The sequence below is a fragment of the Phyllostomus hastatus genome, unplaced genomic scaffold (assembly GCF_019186645.2).
Source record: "Phyllostomus hastatus isolate PE091 unplaced genomic scaffold, TTU_PhHast_1.1 phas_contig_1, whole genome shotgun sequence".
Classification (NCBI taxonomy): domain Eukaryota; kingdom Metazoa; phylum Chordata; class Mammalia; order Chiroptera; family Phyllostomidae; genus Phyllostomus; species Phyllostomus hastatus.
The window spans coordinates 46,276,788-46,300,365 of NW_025333498.1; the positions used below are offsets into that span (position 1 = coordinate 46,276,788).

At 32.4% G+C, this 23,578-nt stretch overlaps 1 protein-coding gene across 1 annotated transcript in view; it reads left to right on the forward strand.

The window, feature by feature from the left end:
- The window catches only part of LRP1B (LDL receptor related protein 1B), a 1,811,620-nt gene that overhangs the window by 1,190,798 nt on the left and 597,244 nt on the right, over positions 1 to 23,578 (forward strand). The window contains exons 27-30 of the mRNA XM_045853515.1: positions 6,680 to 6,844; positions 7,171 to 7,415; positions 21,844 to 21,975; positions 23,328 to 23,555. Coding sequence (XP_045709471.1) covers positions 6,680 to 6,844; positions 7,171 to 7,415; positions 21,844 to 21,975; positions 23,328 to 23,555 — 770 coding nt within the window. The remainder of the gene's footprint in view (positions 1 to 6,679; positions 6,845 to 7,170; positions 7,416 to 21,843; positions 21,976 to 23,327; positions 23,556 to 23,578) is intronic.

Genomic DNA, 23,578 nt, shown 5'->3' on the forward strand with positions numbered 1-23,578 from the left:
TGTTCTCTGGTTTACACAGTTTACACTTTCCCATTTCACTCATTATCTCCTATAATAACAATTAATTCACAGGAGGAGATGTTCTATGTTTAATGAGAAATCCCCCCTTTTCAAAGAGACTGTTTCTGAGGTTATAAGTAGATTGCTCTTCCTGACCCTGAACTTCCCTCAAAGGTTCAGCATCAACAGAGGCTATATGCTCAATGTAACAGCTCCTGGTGTGAAATTTTCACCTATTATCCCTGTCTAGGTTGTACCAGCACCTTATCTGCATGAGAAATTTTCTGTATAAGGGAAAAGCAGTATTTTAGAGAAAGTTTCAGCATTTATGCCAACACAATAAGAAAACTGTGAATGCCTCCCAAATTACAACTGGCACACAGAGAGGTATAGGAAAACAAAAACAAACAGTAATATAGGTGTATGAAAGTTTTAAAAATAATCTGGTAAAACAAAACAGTAAAGCTGGGGGTTGAAATTTCATTTTCTACAGTTTTGAACTGATACTACTTAGGATAAACTTAGTCTGTTTGGAGAATACTCCACCTGAGAGGAGAAAAAGAAAACAAACACAAAGGGCACACAGACCCAAATATTATTTCAGTAAAAATATCAGAGGCTGTTTAAGTGATATAAAGGGATTTTCAGAGGGAAAATATCCTCTAAGACTGAAAGTTAGAATAGAGCTTACCTGTGAGTAGGGGAAGCCTGATAATGCTTCAGAAAAAGCTGGTGCCTTTTGTTATTAATGAATGGCTACTATGATACTGCCAGGCTGATTAAAATAACTACAATAGTAATAATTATATTTTAAAAGGGTGAAGAAATAAAACTTATAAATTTTTTTCTAGCATAAATGTCCAAAGTTTCAAAGTTCCAGTGGCAGTACTAATTTATTCAAGTCCAAAAATGAATTGAAAGTTTGAGAGGTTTGGAGGTCCTAATATGGTAGAATTTTTATTATTAAAAGTACTTTTATAGAATATTGATACAATTAAGAAATGAGGTTTCTATAAACACTTTCAAAATCCAGTAGCAGCAACTACATTTTGAGTATATTTAAATATTGAAACATTTCAGGTTTATTTGATATTTTGGTTAAATGTACATATATATTTTTAAACATGAGACCTTTCATAAGGTAGACTGAGAGCACAGTAAAATTAAATGTGTGTGTGCACAGACACACACACACATCACTGCAAAGCCAAGCTAAGCACAAGAAAAGCAACACTGAAAAATAATTTGTGCTGTTAACATATTCAAAAGAAACAAGATGTCCCCCTATTTCTCAAATTATTCATGAAATACATAAGGAAACTTTGAACAAAAATTGATAGGAGTCCCAAAGACATGTACACATCATTTGAAATATTTTATTTCATTATAAATCCATGATAATTTTTGAGCAATATTATTTGTAAAAACACTGTTATCTTTCCTAGTAAATCATCATCTTTCTGATGGCAAGCAAAATTGCCTCCAAGTCTATGAACTTCACTGCTCTTGATATATATAATTGTGCTAAGTAAATGATCCTGGTAGATATAATTGTGCTAATAAATTAATGCATACATATGAATAGCCTTTGTTTAAATGTAACTTACAGGAATTCAAGGATATACCTTAACATGTGATTTATTCAGTAAAAAAAAACTAATATAAATTTTGTTCCTAAAAAATGAAATTAGAATGGTTGGCAACCAGCCACTTTGCTTCCTCAGCACAGCTGACAAAATACCAACAAACACAGGGTATAACATTAGCCCCATAAAACACATACATTATGTAAGGTTCCCACAGTAACCAAGGTCTTTGTAACCTATTTTACAGATACCAAAAAAGAAGCGTATTTAATCAAATATTTTTCATAGAATCCACTGGCCTTCATTTTACATTATAAAGCATAGTCCTTCATGCTACATTCCTTTAGTATTCTGGGTTTGACACAGTATCCCAAGTGAGTAGTTACTCCAAGAAGGAAAATTGGGAATCTTAGGGAGAAGATGTTTTTTATTCATTCCATTTTAAGGAAATTTACTTCTTTCTAGGGCAAACCAAATGAGTACATGAATCCTCTGTAAATATCTAGCTTATTATTGGGATTAAAGGCACCAGGAACTCCAGAATCTATCCAGCAGCACTCACTCTAGTTCTTAAACTTCCTTGCCTTTACTCTTGTGCAACGGTGTGGCATCTTCCTGCTCCAGTGCTGGGGTTTAGTTTCCTTTTGTTATAATAACTGGCCTCTGCAACAAGAATTGGTGAAAGCAGATATAGTTATTGTGAAGATTAATAACACATCTAAATAAAATTTTAATTTTATCTGAGAGTATTCTTCAACAAAAATAATAAAGGTACTCATTTTAGAAGACCTAAAGATTATAGACAAGTAGCCTCCTTTTTTGCCAAGATCATTTACTTTCACCTTCTGCAGCTTGACCTGATATATGGTAATGGCCTTTCCATGCCTGTGAGGCTACAATTTGTTCATGGTCTGTTGACCAAATTTAATCCTGATAGAGACTAACCCATGAATGCAGGAACTGTTGAATCAGTAAACTGTAATCTCTTTTTAAAAAGCAATGTGGGTGAACATTTTCATATGTCCTATAAAAAAGGATATTCAATCTTATTATTTGTGAAGAAATAATGCAATTGCTAATACATTTGAACAGTACAAATAAAGTAATATGGGAAAAATTCTTTTGAAATACCACATTGTAAGGTACACCTAAGAGTGCCTAGATTTTTATGAAACAATGATCCTTGAAATCAACTTTTAAAATTGATTGTAAACTGACTTATGGCAAGGTTAAGAACATTCTTAGTGGAACTAATTCTAGAACACTTTATTTTATTAAAAATTGGAAATTTCCCACCTGGATTGATTAAAGATTAGGATCATAAAGAACACCAAAATGTGGCAATATTTAATAAAGAAATGAAGGGATCATTATTTTAGAGTGCTGAAAATTGTCCCTAGCCATGTCTTATTTTGTCCACTGGAAAAAAAAAGTGTCCACAGCACCTATTTCTGGTAACTTACACACAGAGCACACAGATGTGCAGGGCTGCTGATACGTGTGTTGAACTGCCACGACCACATAAGGCAGAACGTTACAAGGCAGACACCAGGTCTCCATTTGTCTAGATCTGGTGGTGGCTTATCCATAGGTACTCAGAATATCTAGGACTCTCAAATTCATTATATTTGTTTTCAGATATTATCTTTATAAATCTTTTTCAAATCTGGATATCACCATAAATTTGAGTGATGCTATGTTGGTTTTATTTCTATTTTAAATATTATTTTCAATACAAAGTTTAATGGGATGCTAAAAAATAACAACTGTGTCAGTGAAGAGATGTGTGCATCCAAAAAATAAGTTTGAAGTAAAACACATAATTCCTTTCATATTCATTGTTTTCAAAAAATAAACATTCAACTACTTAACTAAATAGCTTACTAACTTTACATTAATTAAACTTTGTTTCATTTTAACTGGCAATATATTTTATATATCTACCTATATTTATCTACATATCCATTTTCTCTTTTCTGTGTGTGTATATATATATATATATATATATATATATATACACATATATATAAACTATATATATAGAAGTTAGTTTATGCATATATACCTGGATTAGTATTTTTCATATAAAACAATTTTATCTTTAAATATTAGTCTTTTCAGGAAAATATTCTCAACATTAAGATTTATAAATGTCCTCTACTGCATTTTTTAAATTTTATCTATTTATTCAATTTTTAGTTATTCACACTAATAAATCTTTTTTATAAGAATTTTCTGATACAAAAAATAAAAGGATTCACATAACAAACTCCCACAAATCATCACAAAACTTAAACAATTTTCAATACATTGTCCTCTGATATATTGTTTACCAACAGTTTACTTAATTTATTCAAATATTTGGTGTTTAAACAATGAATAATTTCAATGTTATTTTTATGGATATGGTTCCACTACCAGGGATATGGAAACTCCTAAAGCTACATGTAAAGTTAAATTTTTAAAAAATATATAAACTTATTATTTGAAAGAGTCATTTTATGACATAAACCTAGTCTTAAAACTTACTCCTCTGAATTCTTTTCCATGGCTTGGACTCATGGTTATTTTATAAAACTAATCTATGTTCACATACATGATATTGTACTACTTAAATATTGATCTTAGCATTAATTATAATTATATTAATTTCTTTAACAGTTTGGAAAAACTGAAATTTTGCCTTTAAAGTATTATCTATGAATATATATGTATGATTGAACAAGCACAAATATTTGCTATGTGCTAGTCATCCTGTGCACTAAATTGTTTACATCCATTACCTCATGCTATTGTCCTGACAAGTGTGACTGTTATACTTTTCATTTACAGAAGAGATAATGGAGTCTGAGATTAATTATGCTGCAGTGACAATCCCAACCTTGATTACAAGTTGGTCTGACAGGAAAACATATACAATGCCACAATTCAACATTGATATATATTATTTAATGCAATTTTTTTTAATTTCCATTTTAATCTAGGTCATTATCTTCCTTCCCTGTTCACTATACTCTGTTAGCATATATACTAAATTGATTATATAATGGTTTGAATTGTCTTCTAATTGCTTCATATTTGCAATTGATATATTCTGAGAGACTAAATGCTTCTCAAAAACTGAAGTCAAAATGAATATTCACTTCACATAACACAACATTTTCTTAAATAGATATCTTTAAAAGAAAAAATAGGTTTAGTTGGATTTTAAATTTTGTCCCAAATGATTGTTTTCTTTTTCTAAGGTAATCCATCAAATTCCTATACTCAGGGATCATTCAAAATGATGGAAGGATTGAAAAATAGCAAACTGTGTAATTATAACAAATAACAAATTTGTTTTTCCCAATAACTATATTATTGCTCACCAAAATGTTTTCAGAGCTAATAAAAGAAAGTTTACTAGATTGTCATTTTATCTCCAGCCCTCTGTCTTCTCCATTACCAAATATCCATGCTCTCCATTGGGTTCTCTACATCCGTAGAGGGGGCAACTAACCATGCTTCTATTTCTATACTAGATATTTTCCCTTTACTTTATTTAATGACATGACGTTAAAGAGTTAGATGTTAAAAGCATAAGAACATAAATTAAGCTATCTACTTTCCATTTTCCATCTGCCACCTGCTAACTATGTAACCCTGATCAAGTAATTGAACTCCTATAGTCCTGTTTTCTCATCTGCAAGGCAAGGATAAGTAGCCATGGCCTCATGGTCCCATAAATGAGATGATCTATATAGAGTTGAAAATAGTAGCTACCATGTAGTAAGTATTCAAAAATATTAGCTGTGGCAATAATTGTGGAACTATATTCTATAAAAAAAAACTACAGAAACATATACCAGCAGTTTAGACCCCTGCCAATTAAATATACACCACCAATTACCTAATCACCTTAAAAATCAAAGCAGAACATGCCACACTGAATGCCTATTGTGTGGCACTGTTTGTGTAACATGAATTTCTAGAGTTACAAAGTATATAATTTGCTTCTGTTTTTCTTCTAGATCTTCTGCCATATGATCTATTTCACTTGTGTGAATCTAAATATCATCTCCATACTGATAACTCTTAAATTCATGTCTCCAGTCCTTCTTCTCTTAACTTCTCCCTGACATACCATACACATTCCTGCACATCTCCTTTTTGATGTCTTTGAAATCTCAAGATCAAAAAATTAAAACTAAACTATTGATTGCTATCTGCACCCACCCACACTCAATTAATAGCTCTTAACATCTGTTCCTCCTCATCTTTACCCATTTCACTCAATGTATCCTTGCACTCCCTCTCCCTATCCTCACTCTGAGTTTGCGGAAATGATTAACTGACAGTTACCTGTGATCCCATTCTCTACCTCACTCCCTACATCCAATCATTAGGTAATCCAATCATCAGTTCTACCTTCAAAATACATCTTGGAACCATTAGTTTTCATCACTGTTACCATCATACTCTATTTAAACCGCTATCATCTTTGGCTGTCCTTTTGAAATAACCACCTGACATACCCATACTTTTGCCTCACAATAATCCATGTATTAATGATGTCATGTTTCTTTCCTGCTTAATTGTGCTTCTTACTCCCTTTTAATAAAATCTCAAATAATTGCCTTATCCTACAAGATACAAAAAAAATCACCCTCAAATTTATCTTCTTGTTTTTGCTCCTCACTCACCACATTTCTGATACATTGCCTTTATTTCTATTCCTCAGTTTACATTTCCCCCCATTAGAACCTTTGGATCTGCTGTTTATTTTCATTGGCATTCTCTTATACTGCTCTCCTCATCTTTCTGTGTGAATATCACCTCCTCAAAGTATTGTTTCCTTGACCTCTTCTCTACATAGGTCATCCACCTGCCATTCTGTCTAATAACAAAATTTTCTTCACAGTTTTTTTATGAGCTGTAATTATGTATTCATGTCTCCTCCACTGGACTCTAAAATCCCATGAGGGCAGATAATACAGACATTTCTCTTGTGACTGTTTACCTAGACAGTGCCTAGCATACCTAGCATATAGTTGACATTCAGTAAATGTTTGTAAAATGAATGGCTGAAACAATAACATTTTCTCTTTCTTCAGAATTCTCTTCTGGACAGATTGGGATGCCAATTTTCCTCGCATTGAATCTGCCTCTATGAGTGGTGCTGGGAGAAAAACTATCTATAAAGATATGAAAACTGGGGCTTGGCCCAATGGACTAACTGTGGACCACTTTGAGAAAAGAATAGTTTGGACAGATGCCAGGTTTAAAAAATAAACCTTTTTTTCTGTATTTTCTGTTACCTTCCTTTGAAAATATTTACAAATTCAAAATGTTTCTGAATATGTATGTATGATGTATACACACAGTGAAGTAGGTTTTGATTTTTGTTTGGTTTTGTTACAATGGTGATTTTCTGGCAGTTGGTGATTTTTGTTTTTGTTATGGTGGCTTTTTTCCTTCTACAAATTAGATACAGGCTCATAAAATATCTTATAAAATATTTGCTGTCATTTATCTAAGTAATGTAATCACATCATTACACTATTGAATGTTTTGATAAACTACTGATGTATTTACCTTTCTCTAGGTCAGATGCTATTTATTCAGCTCTCTATGATGGAACAGGAATGATAGAAATCATCCGCGGTCATGAATACCTTTCTCATCCCTTTGCTGTGTCTCTATATGGGAGTGAGGTCTACTGGACAGACTGGAGGACCAACACTTTGTCCAAAGCCAATAAGTGGACAGGGCAAAATGTCAGTGTGATTCAGAAAACCAGTGCACAGCCATTTGACCTTCAGATATACCATCCTAGTCGTCAGCCACAGGGTAAGTGGTTATTATTAATTAACCATCCAGAAAGTATTTTCACCTTAATCATTTAATATTTAACTGTAAAAATTAATAAATTAAGAGTTATTAATATTTTATGTATATTGTATGATGGGAGTAATTCGAGCTTTTATTTTAATTAGTTCAAGTTTTTTTTCTTTCCCTGTTTATTTCCTTCACATAGAAATAAATAAGGAAATCTTAGAAATTAAAGGTTCTACATCAAGTCCCCATATTTTTAGTCATTGCTAGTGTATAAATAAAAGAGACTGTGGGAAGTTGTAGAAGGTCTTCAGAATTTGAATCTCAAAGCTAAGTAAGATTAGTGAATTAGAGGAAAATACCAAGGACACATTAATGTTAGCCCCCAAGTAGACATTGTGTGGTATATTGGAAGGATGGGGAATGGTGCATAAGGAAGGAGAAACCAATTGCTTGAGCTTATCCATTTTAAGAGAATTGAATTCACAAGTATTCAATTCCACATGCATTTCAAATTTTGGTGCAATAGTAATCTTCATCTTGGTTTTGTGATTTTATTTTCATCCTTTTAATTCTTGCCAAATGTTCTTAATTCAGCCTCGCATTTCTTTTATTTTTTTTCCGGAATGCCATGGCCATTTTGTGCAACATCAACTCATATTTTTATACCTCTTGCCTGATGCTTCCCTATTATGATTTGTGTCATATCATCCCAATGTAAATAATGCTTTCTTTTCATTAACATATTTGAATCATGAGACACATGATTCTCAGATGATAAGCTCTTTCCTGCAGAGGGTACATTTTCTCTTTTTCTGCCACTTTCAGTGTAGAGTAAGCAGATCTTCTACTTCATTGGCATTTTTGTTCTTGTGGACCACACTTCAAGCCTTATTTTGAATTCATGTTATATTATCTTCTGCTAGACTTGAGTGAAAATGCTCTCACCTTTATGGTCCATAAATTTCATGGCTATCCTCTGTCTTTCTTGGATACTTGGTATTCATTCTCCCTTGATAGTATTTCTCCCATCAAAATGCCCTCATCTATAAAATTTTCTGTGCCTTCTCTCTGACATAGTCTGATTGAATCTAGTTCTCCTCCCAGATATTTTCAATTTCTCAGTTTCAATTTTCATATGTAATCGATCCTTCATTGTCACATGGGAGTTTCCACACACCCTGGATTATGTGAGCAATAACTTTAATTCTTTCCTATCACTCTGAACTCCTTTATTCCCTTCATCCTACAAGCTTGAAAAATATGAGGATATTAAAAAGAGTAAATACGGTTTAATCATTATTGTATTTAATAGGCACTATACATATAACTAAATTGAAATTGGGCAAGAAGTCATGAATCTGGCCAGCAATGTGCCACTGGTACAAGGAAAAAAGACATTCTTCTCTAAAAATGTTCTTCAGCATGGAGGAACATCTAGCAATAAAAACAACACTCTATATGGAGTACAAATACTTTAAAATAGAATTGGTTTTAATATTTATAAAGGCAAACATGCATGCAATGTATTTTGTTCCCCAGACTGTTCAACATTTTTCAGGAACTATAATTTTTATGTGTAGACTAATTTAAATAGATTGGACCATGAAAAATGGCCTGGGCCTATGTACTGCATCGTTCTGCTGCCTCAAAATAAAATCCATGCATTTCATTTACTGACTGTTTGATTTGCCCACATTAATGTGACCCCTAGCAAATTCATAGAATGGGAAGGAACATGATACTTTCAAGATTTTCTGACATTTTCACATATATAACAAAGAAGTGAGACATTCAATATAATTCAGTAGGTTGGGGTGAAATGTTCTTGACATCTTAAAAACTGATTTATATGTGACTTATCTACTTTGCATAAAATAGGGAAGTTTTTACCATTATAGATCTAATTTAACATATTTTCCCAGGATTCAGGGTAGATATTCTTATCTTTATACACTTTTAGAGAATGTCATCTATCATGAAAACTTGCTCTTTTTTAAATGAAATTCTGTCAGTTTACAAATTTGAAAGTGATCAGAGAACAGTCTACTTTTCCCCATTATAAGGATCACTGAGCATATAACAATCATCATCTATCCTGTCACATGCCTCTGTGAAGTAACTCTTCCAATGTTAGGGAAAAATAAAAAGATTACTATTTTATTACCAAGTATAGAATTACAATAATGAAAATAGAGACAGCTTTCACCATTAACACATGTACAATAATAATAACGCCTGTTTCTGGTGAATGAATGTGAAATTCATGAAAACAATAATAAACCTTAAAAATGCATGATAGTGCTATAGATGAAATACGTCTTTTATAATTTAAATAAAGGTTAGAAATATTATTGAAGTTATGTAACCTACCAAGTAAGAAATTAATAAAAGTTTTAATACCAGTTTTCTTACAAGTATTCATTATATATATATAAATATTCAGTTTGGTTATTGGACATTTAAGCAGAACTTTTAAAAAAGAAAGTCTATTTTAGATCTTTTGGTTCTTAATATTGTTATATGAAATTAACAAAAAAAACAAAGCTTAAACATATGCAATATAAAAGGGGAATAGTGGGTATTTTAAATCTAAATTTGAAAATATTTTATAGGATGAGAAAGCTGAGCTTATAGTTAATGGCATAGCCGTGGAAGTCCAACTGCTGGGTTTAAATCTCAGCCCTACGACATATTGATTGTGTGTTTTGGGCAAGACACCTCACCTCTCCAAGCCCTTTTTTCCTCACCTTTAAACTAGATATAATAATAGTGTCTACATTATAGGTTTAGTAAACATGAGATTAATAGTCATTTAATATAAGCACATTAAACAGAGTTAATATGGGCAAAGTTCTTAGAACCGTATCTCACATCGAATCAGTGTTATGTTTATATACATAAGTAAATTGAATTTTAAAAAGTAACAGTTGCAATCATATCATTATCCTAGCTGTTTTTTGTTGAAATTTAGGTACATTACTTTTTCTGAAAATTTTTTATTATTAAAGTAAATTTTTTCTTTCTTTTTTTTGTTGTTGTTCAAGTACAGTTGTCTCCATTTTTCCCCCACCCACCCAGACCCACCTCTCACCCTCTGTCTTACCCTCCTTAGGCTTTGTCCATGTGTCCTTTATACATGTTCCTTGATGACCCTTCTCCCTTTTCCCCCATTACCTCCTCCCACCGCCCCTCTGGTTACTGTCAGTTTGTTCTTGAACATTTCCATACATTTTTCTCACATATCCTTTTAAATTAAATTAAAAAGTAATTCATTTACTTTAAAAATCTACCTTAGCAACCTTCAAATGTTCAATATAATATTATTTATTATAACCAGAATACTGTACATTATATCCCCATGTCACTTATTTTGTAACTGGAAACTTATACCTTTTGACCCTCTTTACCCATTTCTACCCCCTGCCCCCAACTCTCTGGCAAGTACCAATTTATGAGTTAGGTTTTATTTATTTATTTACTTTAGATTTCACATATATGTGAGATAATGAAGAGGTATTTGTCCTTCTCTCTCTGGCTTATTTCACTTAGCTAACAAATGCAAGTTCTATCCATGTTGTCATAAATTGCAAGATTTCCTTAATTTTGTCATTGAATAGAATTTTATTATATATATATGTATATATATATATATATGTAACATTTTTTATCAAGTCACTAATTTATGGCCACTTAGATTGTTTTCTTGTCTTGGTATTGTGGAAAATGAAGGGTGCATATATTATTTGAGCTAGTGTTGTTTTTTTTTTTTAATAAATACACAGAAATGTATTGCTGGAACATATAGTAGTTTGATTTCCAATTTTTTTAAATATTTTATTTATTTGTTTTTAGAGAGGGAAGGGAGGGAGATAGAGAAAGAGAAACATCAATGTGCGGTTGCTGGGGGTCATGGCCTGAAACCCAGGCATGTACCCTGACTGGGAATCGAACCTGCGACACTTTGGTTCGCAGTCCACTGAGCTACACCAGCCAGGGCTGATTTCCAACGTTTTGAAAAACCTTCCACACTGTTTTCCTAGTGGCTGTACTGGCTTGCATTTTCACCAATAGTGTATGAGGGCACCTTTTCCCCACATCCACTCCAGCACTTGTTATTTTTTGTCTTTTTGGTGATAGCCATTCTAATAGGTGTGAGATAATATCTCATTCTGGTTTTGATTTGAATTTCCCTGATGATTGGTGATGTCAAGCATATTTACACATATATGTTGGATATCTGTATGTCTTTTTTGAGAAAATGTCTATTCAGATCCTCTGTCTACATCTAAGTGTGATTATGTTTTGTTTGTTTTTTTGCTATTGAATTATATGTGCTTTAATATATGTTTGACCTTAACTCCTTATAAGATTATTATGTGCAAATATTTTCTCCCATTTGGTAGGTTACCTTTTCATTTTGTTAATGTTTTTCTTTGCTGGGCAGAAACTTTTAAGTTTGTTGCAGTTCCTTTTGTTGATTTTTCCTTTTGATGCCTTTGCTTTTGATGTCAAATCCAAGTGATCATCACTAAGACAGATGTCAAGGAGCCTACCATCTACGTTTTCTTCTGGTTTTATTGTTTAACAACCCACATTCAAATCTGTAATCCATTTTGCGTTAATTGTTGTCTATAGTGTAAAATAGTGCTCCAGTATGATTTTTTTTTATCTGGCTGTCCAGGTTTCCCAACACCACTTACCAAAGGGACTGTTCTTTCCCCACTGTATATTATTGTTTTCTTTTTGTCATAAATTATTTGACTTTGTATGTTTATTTCTGAGATCTCCATCCTGTTCCATTTACCCATGTGTCTGTTTTTGCACTCTTATATTACTTTTAAAACAAAAAATATTGAATGTCTATATTTACATATATGATTTAGGAAATATGCACACACACAAAGTGTAGCCCCAGTCCTGCCAGAGTTCTGCCAGTGTTCATGATAAAATAAGGATAGAAACTCATAAGACAATAATTATAACCAATATGGAGCTATTGATGACAAATTTGAAATCTAATGTTAGTAAATTAAATCCAAACCTGCATTTAAAGACAGAAGTACAACTCGATATGTTGGATTTAGTCTAGGACTAATAATAATTGTAGGTGCTCCAGGTGGAAGCAGGAAGGAGGCTAGAGCTACCAGCTCAATGCCCAGCTCTACCTCTTACCACGCTGGTCTCCACAGAAACCTTAAGTTTGGCCAATACATTTAAACACTGTGCTGTGTTGCCAATAGAGGTGGAGCTGGGGGTGGACATGATATATTTCTAATTACCGGAATCACACATGGGATTTATGTGTTAAGCATGAGGTTATATTCAAATAAAGATGAGATGGAAGAGAAAAGAAGCTGCAAAAGAAGAAGGTAGTTTTAAGCATATGACATCTCCAAAAAGGTAAAGCTAGAAAGTCTAAGTAAAGTGGAAGGACACAGAGTTGTACAGTACTTTTACTGTAACAGCCACATAGAAACTGAAGATAAAAATTTGAATAAAAAATTTTGTGAAGTTTGGAACTACAATTTCACATAAAATTTACTACTTTCACAATGATTAGATAATCACATGTATTCACATATGCTCTTGTAAGATTTATGTAATCACCCTGTTCCATTAATGGAACTGGGTGTTGTAACCTAAATTCTCTGTATCTGTTGTGTATTGGCAATTTATTGCATGTAATTGATACTTGTGGACTCCTACTTTAAAAATACATAAGAGAATATTGTTTTTCTTACCATAGAGAAGTTATATATATATATATATATAATTGCTACTTTTATAATGAGCAAAAACACCAAAACTTTAGGTCTTTCTTTAAAATGAAAATAAATAATTTACATTTATGAGGCTGTCTAATCTAAATATGTTTTTTGCTAAATACAGTTATTAATTGAATTAATGTTAAGTATATTAAAAACAGCAGCAACAACAACAAACTTTTATAATAAAACCTTGCTAAGCCATAGGTGAGTTTTTTTGGATAATGTGATTCGGGCTGACATAATTAAGCATTAAATAAAAATTATTTCATGATTGTGACTTTGTAATAATAAGGAAAGCATGCACTTATATTTGTATTAGTGTTTTACAGCTATTACTCTTCATATATATACAGGTTTGCAGGAAAAAATCCTTCTTCTAAGAGATTTTCTTAATTCAAAACCACATACCAATTATAAATGTTTACACAATTCAGCTTTTACCTTCTCCACAGTGAAGATCAACACTTAGGCTTTTATGGTTACTTGATTTTTTCCTAACTCTATTTTGTGCACCCAACTAGATCATAAAATATTTGAGTAATGGGGTACTATCTATTTGCTTCTGTAAACTATAGTCTAGCTAAATTATTCAATCATTCATAATAACACTATTAATGTTTATAATAATAATTATAACACCTGACACTAGCTAACCTTCATTACAATCCTATGAGGAAGATTACTAGCAATATAGTTTTACAGGTAAAAAACCTGAGACAGAAATGTTAAGTAATTTGTTCAAGGTCTAATAGAAAGGGGATGATTGCCCACTATCTGATCTCATGGTTCTCTTGCTTTAACCATATGCTCTACAGGCAGAAGAAATTGGGTTCATGTTTATTGAGAATTGCCTTGGAAATGTTATGTCACTAGAAGGCTGTAGAGAGTTGAGTTTTATTGACACATGCACATGGGACATTCTTTCTTAGAAACTAGAAGAACAGAGCAAAATTAATGACTAGGATGAATAAAATAATTGTTATTACAGATGAATTTGAATGTAACCATAATAGTAAATATATGTTTAAAGTTATCAGGGTGTGGTCCTAGAAACAAACTTGGGTTTAGCCTAGTTTAACTCTTTCCTCTTTACAATCACTATCTCCTTACTTGAGTCAAATTAATCAATCTTATTTCCTCATTTACAAATTGAAGAAGTTTGAGGGAAAGTGGGAATAAATGGGAAACCAGAGTGGGCAGAGATCAGAGAATGGTGAGATTTAAGTAATCCCCTTACAAAGGTATTTCCATTTTTATCCTCTAGTATAAGTGGTTACAATGATCTCAAACTTAAATGTGCATTACAATTACCTGGAGGGCTCATTAAAACACAGATTTATAGGCTCCACTCAAAAGCTTCTGATTCAATAGACTTGAGGTTTTGAATTTTTAACAAATTCCCAGGAAATGCTGATACTGCCTTAATAACCACCCTGCCTAACTGGAAAGAGAAAAACATTAAAATAATTTTCAAAGGAGTGAAAAGAGCAGCTCTTCACTCTGCTGCTATAGTGTGAAAACAGTCATACAGAAAATGGCTCTGTTCCATTAAAATTTTATTTATGGACACTGAAATTTGAATGTCATAATGTTTTAATGTGTAATGAATTATTATTTTCTATGTTGTTTTCATCATTTAAAAAAGTAACTCACAGTCCAATATTAGCCCCTCACCTTATAAGGGGAGTCATTTGCAGGCACTGAAAAAGTGTAATTTTCTTCTTTTGTCTGTGCATCTTCTGTTAGGGAGGTAGGCCATTTTTCTCTGTGTCCTCTCTCAGACCAAAGGTGTTTTCTTAATCACAGCTTCAGTTGTGATTTAACACCCAGTGGAGCTGAATTTTTCATGAATCCAGTTAGATCCCACCACTTGGCTTTGTTTGTTTATTTGTTTCTTTAGCAGCTTTGATTGGATTCTTCTCTAAATAACTCTAGAATAGGATTGTCGCTTTAAATATAGATTGTTGTGAATACTTTATCCATTAGATTTTCACCTATTACAACATGTTTTTCTCTCCTTGAGAAAACTATTTCTCTGAAAAAGACTCAATTAATGAGAACTTAATAAATATGTATTGCTAAAATTAGTACTATTTTTTCAGAGACTATTTTATTTTTCTTTCAAAGACAGGCTTACAGATTGAGCTGTCCCTTTTAATTTTGTTCTTAAAACCCATAGTGACTGGTAAACATACTATCCAATCAAAGCACATAAACAGAATGAGACATGAGAAGTTTCTTCACAGTTATGATTGGATTAAATATATTTATACAAATTATACTCTAAAGCAGGATCTATCCTCCGTTCCTGATTTGTCAAGCATTCAGGAATTGTTAATGAATGAATACATGAATGAATGAGTGTAAGGGGATTTCTTCATTTAGAGAGGCAGTATGTATGTATAATGGTTAGAGCTCCTACTCTGGTATCTAAAATGTTATTCTCATCTTAACAATGTGTGGTTGTAAGATTATTTTTTCCTTTTCCAAAATTATGTTTACTCTCCATAACATGGTAGTAATTTATTTTTATAAACACAAATGATCAGTAAGAAGGATAAAAGAAATAATGCTTGTAAAACATTTAGCACATTTCTAGCATATTGTTATAAAAATAAATTATTCCATTTTGGAAACTTTAGTCTTTTAGTTTCTTTTTCAGTCACCTGTCATTTTATGACACTGTAAGGAAAATCTCAGGCTGTTTCTCAAAAAAATAGTTTTAACATTAAGATGATTTAATTGCTTCCAATTGCTTCAGGAAAAACTATTTCTATAGAAAACTAAATTTTTTTGGACAATGTTTATAAGAAACTGGCTGACTTATTTATGTATTTATTTTGAACAAGAGTTATATATTCTAAGAATATTAGTAATATTATTGCTTCTTTATGGGACAATGTATTGCTTATGAAGCTTGAAGAATGAAAGATTCCATATGGGGCTATTAACATATTCTGTTACAAGCAACATTTTTCATGATTAATAAGCTTGTTTAAGAGAAAAATGAAATAGTCTTAAAACCATGTTTCACTGTGGTGGAGGTAAATGTTAAATACTTGCAGGTTACTTAATTTATTCACTTCTATACTTTACTATATCAAGATCTAACTACCTATCAAATAAACAAGATCTATCTATCTATGTATCTATATACCTATCTATCCATCTCTCTATCTACCTATACCCTCTTACTACATATTATGAATCTGTTAAAATACTGCTTCAGGTTATATCTTGCAAAGGAAGATTAGTATATTCTGGGAAGTACCACATTGTACCAATGATGTGATTATAGAGGTTATTAAAAATGATGAAATAAATCAAAATAAATCTTTATGTTAGAAGAGGAGGAATTTAAAAATAAAAAAAAAACATTTTGGGGAAATCCAACAATACTTGACAATTGATTAAATATAGTAAAGAGAAGAAAATAATTTGAAATTAAAGTTTTGTGACTTTGAAACACTGATGTCATCTTTAATAAAAAATAAACAGAATGAATCAGAATAAAAAATAAACTATTGCCCTGGCTGTTGTGGCTCAGTGGACTGAATACTGGCCTGTGAATCAAAGGGTCACTGGTTCAATTCCCAGTCAGGGCATATGCCTGGGTTTCGGCCAGGTCCCCAGTGGGGGACTTTCAAGAGGCAACCATACACTGATTTTTCTATCACTCCCTTCCCCTCTCTCTAAAAATAAACAAATAAAATTTTAAAATAAATTAAATAAAATAAAAGGTGAATGAGAACAGAAAGTAGACAAAACTGGCTAGTGTGGAGGAATACTGGGGAAATGGTAGGAGAGAAGACTGTGATTTTGGAAGGTTGACAATGGGAAGCTATACAAGATTTTTCAGCTAGGTAGCAACCAGGGGCGATCAAAAAATCATCCTAATTTATTTATAAAAAATTTGTATTTATTTGTACATGTTTAACCTTCAGTCACCTTTAAAGTATTCTCCATTACCTATCTAGATTTTTTTTCCAATGCTCAAAACAGTTTTGAACATGTCTATTTTTATGTCTTGTAACAGTTCTACTGTCTTTTTGTTTCACACATTGCCAAACATTTCCCTTTGAGGACTTATTTCATCCAGGGAAATGAATAAAAGTCACTGAAGGTGTGATTTAGTGAATAGGAAGGGTGGGGCACAGGTGTCATGCCATTTTTGGTCAAAAACCGCTAAACGCTCAGTGTGGTGTGGGCAGGTGTGCTCGTAAATCACCCACCACGAAATGGGCAAACACATTGAAAGAGTCTTCAAAAATTTTTCCTAAAGTTGAATGCAGTGTCGCACGACAATGCCAGCTGATACACTACTACAGATGGGTTCCTAAAACACTCAACTAGTAGAGGAAGACTGTACTACAAGGTACCCACTTTCCAGAAGATAATTCCGTTTTTTGAATATGTGTGTTCTCCTTGTATATGATCAAATCTGTGCTTTACAACAATAAATGTTCATGGGAGAGATTGGAAATCAAGAAATTAGTTAGAAAGTTAGTGCATCAATCAAAGCAAGAAATGCAGAAAATATAAATTAGCCAAATAACCATAGAATTAAAGAGAATAGAGTATAGGACTACAGTGCAGACTCAAAAAGAACTAAGCACCAAAGAGATAGTCAACCTCTCAGATACAGAGTTTAAAACACTGGTAATTGGGATGCTCACAGAAATGGTTGAGTATGGTCACAAAACAGAGGAAAAAGTGAAGGCTATATAAAGTGAAATAAAGAAAAATATACTGGGAACCAACAGTGAAGGGAAGGAAACTGGGATTAATGATTTGGAACAAAAGGAAGAAATAAATATCCAACAGGAACAGAATGAAGAAACAAGAATTTTAAAAAAGTGAGGAGAGGCTGAGCAACCTCTAGGACAAATTTAAACATTCAAACATTTGAATCATAGGGGTGCCAAAAGGAGAAGAGAAATAGCAAGAAAATGAAAACTTATTTGAAAAAATAATATAGGAGAATTTCCCTAATCTGACAAAGGAAATAGACTTCCAGGAAGTCCAGGAAGCTCAGAGAGTCCCAAAGAAGTTGGACCCAAAGAAGCACACACAAAAGCACATCATAATTATGGTACCCAAGATTAAAGATAAGGAGAGAATCTTAAAAGCAGCAAGAGAAAAAGACACAGTTACCTACAAAGGAGTTCCCATAAGACTATCAGCTAACGTCTCAAAAGAAATCTTACAGACAAGAAGGGGCTGAATAGAAGTATTCAAAGTCATCAAAGGGAAGGACCTGCATCCAAGATTACACTGTCCAGAAAAGCTATCTTTTAGAATGGAAGGACAGATAAAATGCTTCCCAGATAAGGTCAAGTTCAAGTTGTTCATCATTACCAAGCCCTTATTATATGAAATGTTAAAGGGATTTATCTAAGAAAAAGAAATATCAAAACTATGAACAGTAAAATGCTAACAAACTCACAACTATCAACAACTGAACCTAAAAAAAAACAAAAACAAACTAAGCAAGAACTAAAACAGGAACAGAATCACAGAAATGGAGATCACATGGGAAGTTATCAGAGGGAAGAGAGAGAGAGGGGTAAATGGGGGAAAAGGTACAGGGAATAAGAAGCAGAAATAGTATGAACCAATTAGACAGAGGGAGGTTAAGAATAGTATAAGAAATGGAGAAGCCAAAGAGCTTATATGTAGGACTCATGGACATGAACTAAGGTGGAGGGGGAGGCTGGTGGGTAGGGGAGTGCTGGGGGGAGAGGCATAAAGGGAAGAAAAAAATGGGACAACTGTAATAGCATAATCAATAAAGTATACTTTAAAAAGTAAAAATAATACTTATATCTTGTCTACTATTCTATTATGTCTCAGCTTTTTACAAAGTAGGTGGGAGAAATAGGTCCTCCATAAATATTTATTCAATGAATAAATATAAGTAGTGATATTGCATCTATCTCTGAGCTTTTTTGGTCAACTTGAGTTTAGATAGTATAAAATATTAGTGATTCCAGTGGGTATAACTCTATTTGAACTCCATCTATTAAGATTGCTTATAACATTCCACTGACTGGTCAGCTTTTCCCATCTCATGGGTACAAATAATTGGGGTAGTCCTGGTCCTCCAGGAATTTACAATCTCAGTGTTGATACTGAATTTTGCAAACATATTTTTCATATAATAGTTGCTTTATATCAAATATTGACAAACCTTTTCTGTATAGATCCACATAGTATTTTAGGGTTTTGTGTGCCATATGATGATATGAAATTCTGAAATTAATCTGAAATTAATCAACTCTTCTATTGTAGTGTGAAAACAGGCTTGGAGAATATAAAGCAAGGAGCATGGCTGTGTTCCAATAAAACTTTATTTACAAAAACAGTCAGTAGAGCAAATTTGGCTTAGGGACGATTTTAATATAAAGCAGGGGTTAGCACTAATTCCTTTTTTATAGTGGAATGTAAGTATAATGATCCAATTCCTTAATTTGGTAATTTTAATAGATATCTGTTCAAATGTATGGTTAGATATAAACTTTAAAAAGATTTAACAGCATTATTTCAAAATGAGGAGAGATAAAATTTAAGTAAAAAGCCTGTGGAATTTTCATGCTGTAAAGCAGAAAATATTGTGAATATTACATTACAGTGTTATCACTAATATAAATGTTGGGCTACCAAATCATTATAGTTTTTACTTTAGTATATATAGAGAAATTTGATATCTTTGATTTTAAACAAAATATTTGATCACACTCATAGGATGTTGAGGAGAACAGATATGATCCTGGGCTAAAAATAGTGATGTTCAAAGTAAAATGCAAGTACCTATCAGTGAGCTGTCATGGATTATGATTTTTTTAATTTATTTTATTTTTATATTAAAAATATTTTTAAAACTTATTTTAGAGGGAAAGGGAGGGAGAAAGAGAGGGAGAGAAACATCAATGTGGTTGCCTCTCACACACCCCCCTTCTGGGGTTCTGGCCTGCAACCCAGGCATGTGCCCTGACTGGGAATAGAACCAGTGACCCTTTGCTTTGCAGGCTGGCACTCAATCCACTAAGGCACACCAGCCAGGGCTGGATTATTATTTTAATGTTCTTGAGAGGAATACTGTATGTCATTGTTAAAGAAAAAAATTGTCCTCTTCTTTTTTCTCTCTACTCCCTTTACTTGTCTTTCTTTTTGTTTTTCTTCTTTCTAATCTTCTTTTGTTTCCAGTATTCAAAATTTTGAGTTTTCTTTTTCTATCTGCCACAGCTAGGTACCACTGTCTCTAGGTATCTGACAATTCATCAACAGTGCCTCTCCTTCATTCTGCCTCCTCTCCTGCAACATCTTTCCTCCTCAATAGTCTTCACATCTACTCCTTTGCTTCTCTAACCTTCAATTCCTTAGGACCTCCAATTGCAATGGATAAAGTTAAGAGAAGAAAACAGAATACATGGCACTCCAAGGAATAGTGGAAGCTAAACTATATCTATACCTTAACTTCCAATCTTCTCTAATAGTTTTTGCTCTTTGATGTTCTTAAAAATATTTCTGAGTCTCTATTTTTCTTTTATTTATTTATATTTTTAATCAATGTAAAGGCATAGATTATTTGTGTTATCTTGGAGGGAGGGATAAATGCTAAAGACTAGCAAAGCTACATTGAATATTTATCAAATTCAGTTAATTTCTCATGTCCTTTAAAATTTTATTATAACCCTTTGATTTTTACTCTTTCCACTTTAAAACTCTACAAGACTGATATTAACTACTCTGAGTGAAAGGTCCACCAGTTACAAAGATATAATTCTCTGAAAACTAAACTAATGGGATCACAATATGTAACACCTTCTATTTAGTAGCCTGGTCCTAAAGTCTTTAGTCTACTAGATAATCTCTATAAAATAGGATTTAAGATAATAATGTTCAATTAAGATTAAAATATTATCCAAAAGAAACAATGATAGAGCAAGAAACACACAAAAACCAGAATAATGTGGAACTGCAAATTTTAATATTCCATTCTAAATTTGAATATATCATAAATTATTCATATAATAGAATTTAGTAAGTATTTGTATATGGCTCAGACTTAAAGATAGAATCAGTTAATACAGAAAATAAAAAAAATTAAGAAGCAGATGTCTTAATAATAAAGGAAGACAGACATTTCTTCATGTTGGCCTCTGATTCAAAACAGAAGGGAATGGTCTAAAGAAAGGATGTGTATATAACAGCACAGTACTTTCCTAGGGAAAACTTGAACAGTGAGTGTTTGCTGGGGCAAGAAAGGAGTCTACAGTCAGATTAGAAAAATAGCAACATCCATCAGAACTCCAGGTGCCTGGATTATACTCTGTTTGAGTTTGTTCTATACTAAATTTAATAATTATTTTTAGTTTATTATCACACTAAATCACTTAAAAACCTTTGCTTCTAAGGCAATAGGATGCATACCATTCATCTTAGAGGGAATTGAAATGGTTATCTTCAATACTTTTGAGAAGGAAAATGTTTTTTATTGATGTAATTACTGTGTATGATTGCTTATTATTGTCATATTAATAATCACCTTGATAATGAGTGCTGTGTAGAGAACTTCACTTTGAATCATTAAGGAATAAACCGGTCAGCCTCAGAGGTTCCCTAACATAGCCTTCCTTCCTCACTGTTAGTATTTCCCTTTGTGATTCCAGCTCCCAATCCCTGTGCCTCCAATGCCGGCCGAGGACCCTGCTCTCACATGTGTCTGATCAACCATAACAGGAGTGCTGCCTGTGCGTGCCCCCACTTGATGAAGCTTTCCTCAGACAAGAAGACCTGCTATGGTAGATTTCTCACAGTTCTTATCTAAAATTCAAATCGAATTCTCTCAAATTGTATTAACATTAATGTTTTCCTCAGAGTAAAGCAGAAGAGGTTGTTAATGTCCTTAAAAGCATTTGAGGTGGTCTATTTCTAGACTACTGATGAGTCATCTACTTTTGAGGTGTCTGACAAATTCTTAAAATAAGCGATACACCACACTTTGCTACTTATTACCTTATTCATTTTTTCTTATAATTTTCATATTTGGTATGCTAGCAGAATTTATATCTACAAAACAGGGAAACTTGTAAGTGAAAGTGCATTATCAGAAAATGATGATGTAAGTAACTTGCATAACTAAGAGGCACTTAATAACTTTGGTCTCCTCCTGCTCTTCCAAAGTCCCTCTAACATCATGTTGTAGGGGATTATTAACTAGAAGGGGTGGGGGGAATAAAGCACGATATGTAAATTTAAATACTTGCAAAAATATTCAAATTATACATGCAAAATAAAAAATGATAATGAAACTTATGAATGAAAATCATACTGTGAGATTTCCCTGGTTTGTTTTACTTTAATTTTGAGTATTTGTTTTATTTTCCATGAAATCTTAAGGACAGAAAGAATATCCTCACAAAACTTTAATTCAGAAATTGAGGCATATTTGAATTTAATTAATTTTGTGTAATTATAATACATCTCAAATAACAACAATAACCCAACAACAACGACAGCAACAGCAACAAAAGAATATCTGACTCCTATCTCTACTTCATCAACTAATACTTCACAAACTCAGTGGAAGATAGGTACCTATGGAAGTAAGAAAGATACAATGCTGCACAATGTTAGTTACCACAGATTTACAAAAATTTACAACAAAGCATGCTTTAATATTATTTGAACCCCACTATTGATGAGGAAAACTTAAACAAGATTTTTCAAAGTGAATATTTTATTCAATGATAATATAGAAAAAAATGTTTTAGATTTCTTCAAAAGTCACTTAATGCAATGTAGTAATTTCATAATTATGTATAGGGCAATAAAATGGTTGTTTGACAATAGAAAAGTGCATGGATTTTAGCAAGTTTGTTTAAAATTGTAAAATCAAATCAACTACTGATAATTTCCTGGCATTTCTAACTAAAGAAAAATGATGACTTAACTATTTTACATTTGTTCCTATTAAGAACTTTAATTTAAAAATAGATAAATCATTTCTGCATCGATGTTTCCATCAAATCTTGATTAGAATGTTGTGTTGTTAAAAACCTATTAAACCATTAAATGATATTATAGAATTCTTAGACTGCTTTAACATGCCTAACTTATAAGAGAACAACATTTATTTCTATTTCTTTTCTAGAAATGAAAAAATTTCTTCTCTATGCAAGGCGTTCTGAAATCAGAGGAGTAGATATTGATAATCCATATTTTAACTTTATCACGGCCTTTACAGTCCCTGATATTGATGATGTTACTGTGATAGACTTTGATGCATCCGAAGAACGTTTATACTGGACAGATATTAAAACACAAACCATTAAACGAGCTTTTATTAATGGAACTGGGTTAGAAACTGTTATTTCAAGAGGTAAAAGATTTGCATGTTACAAC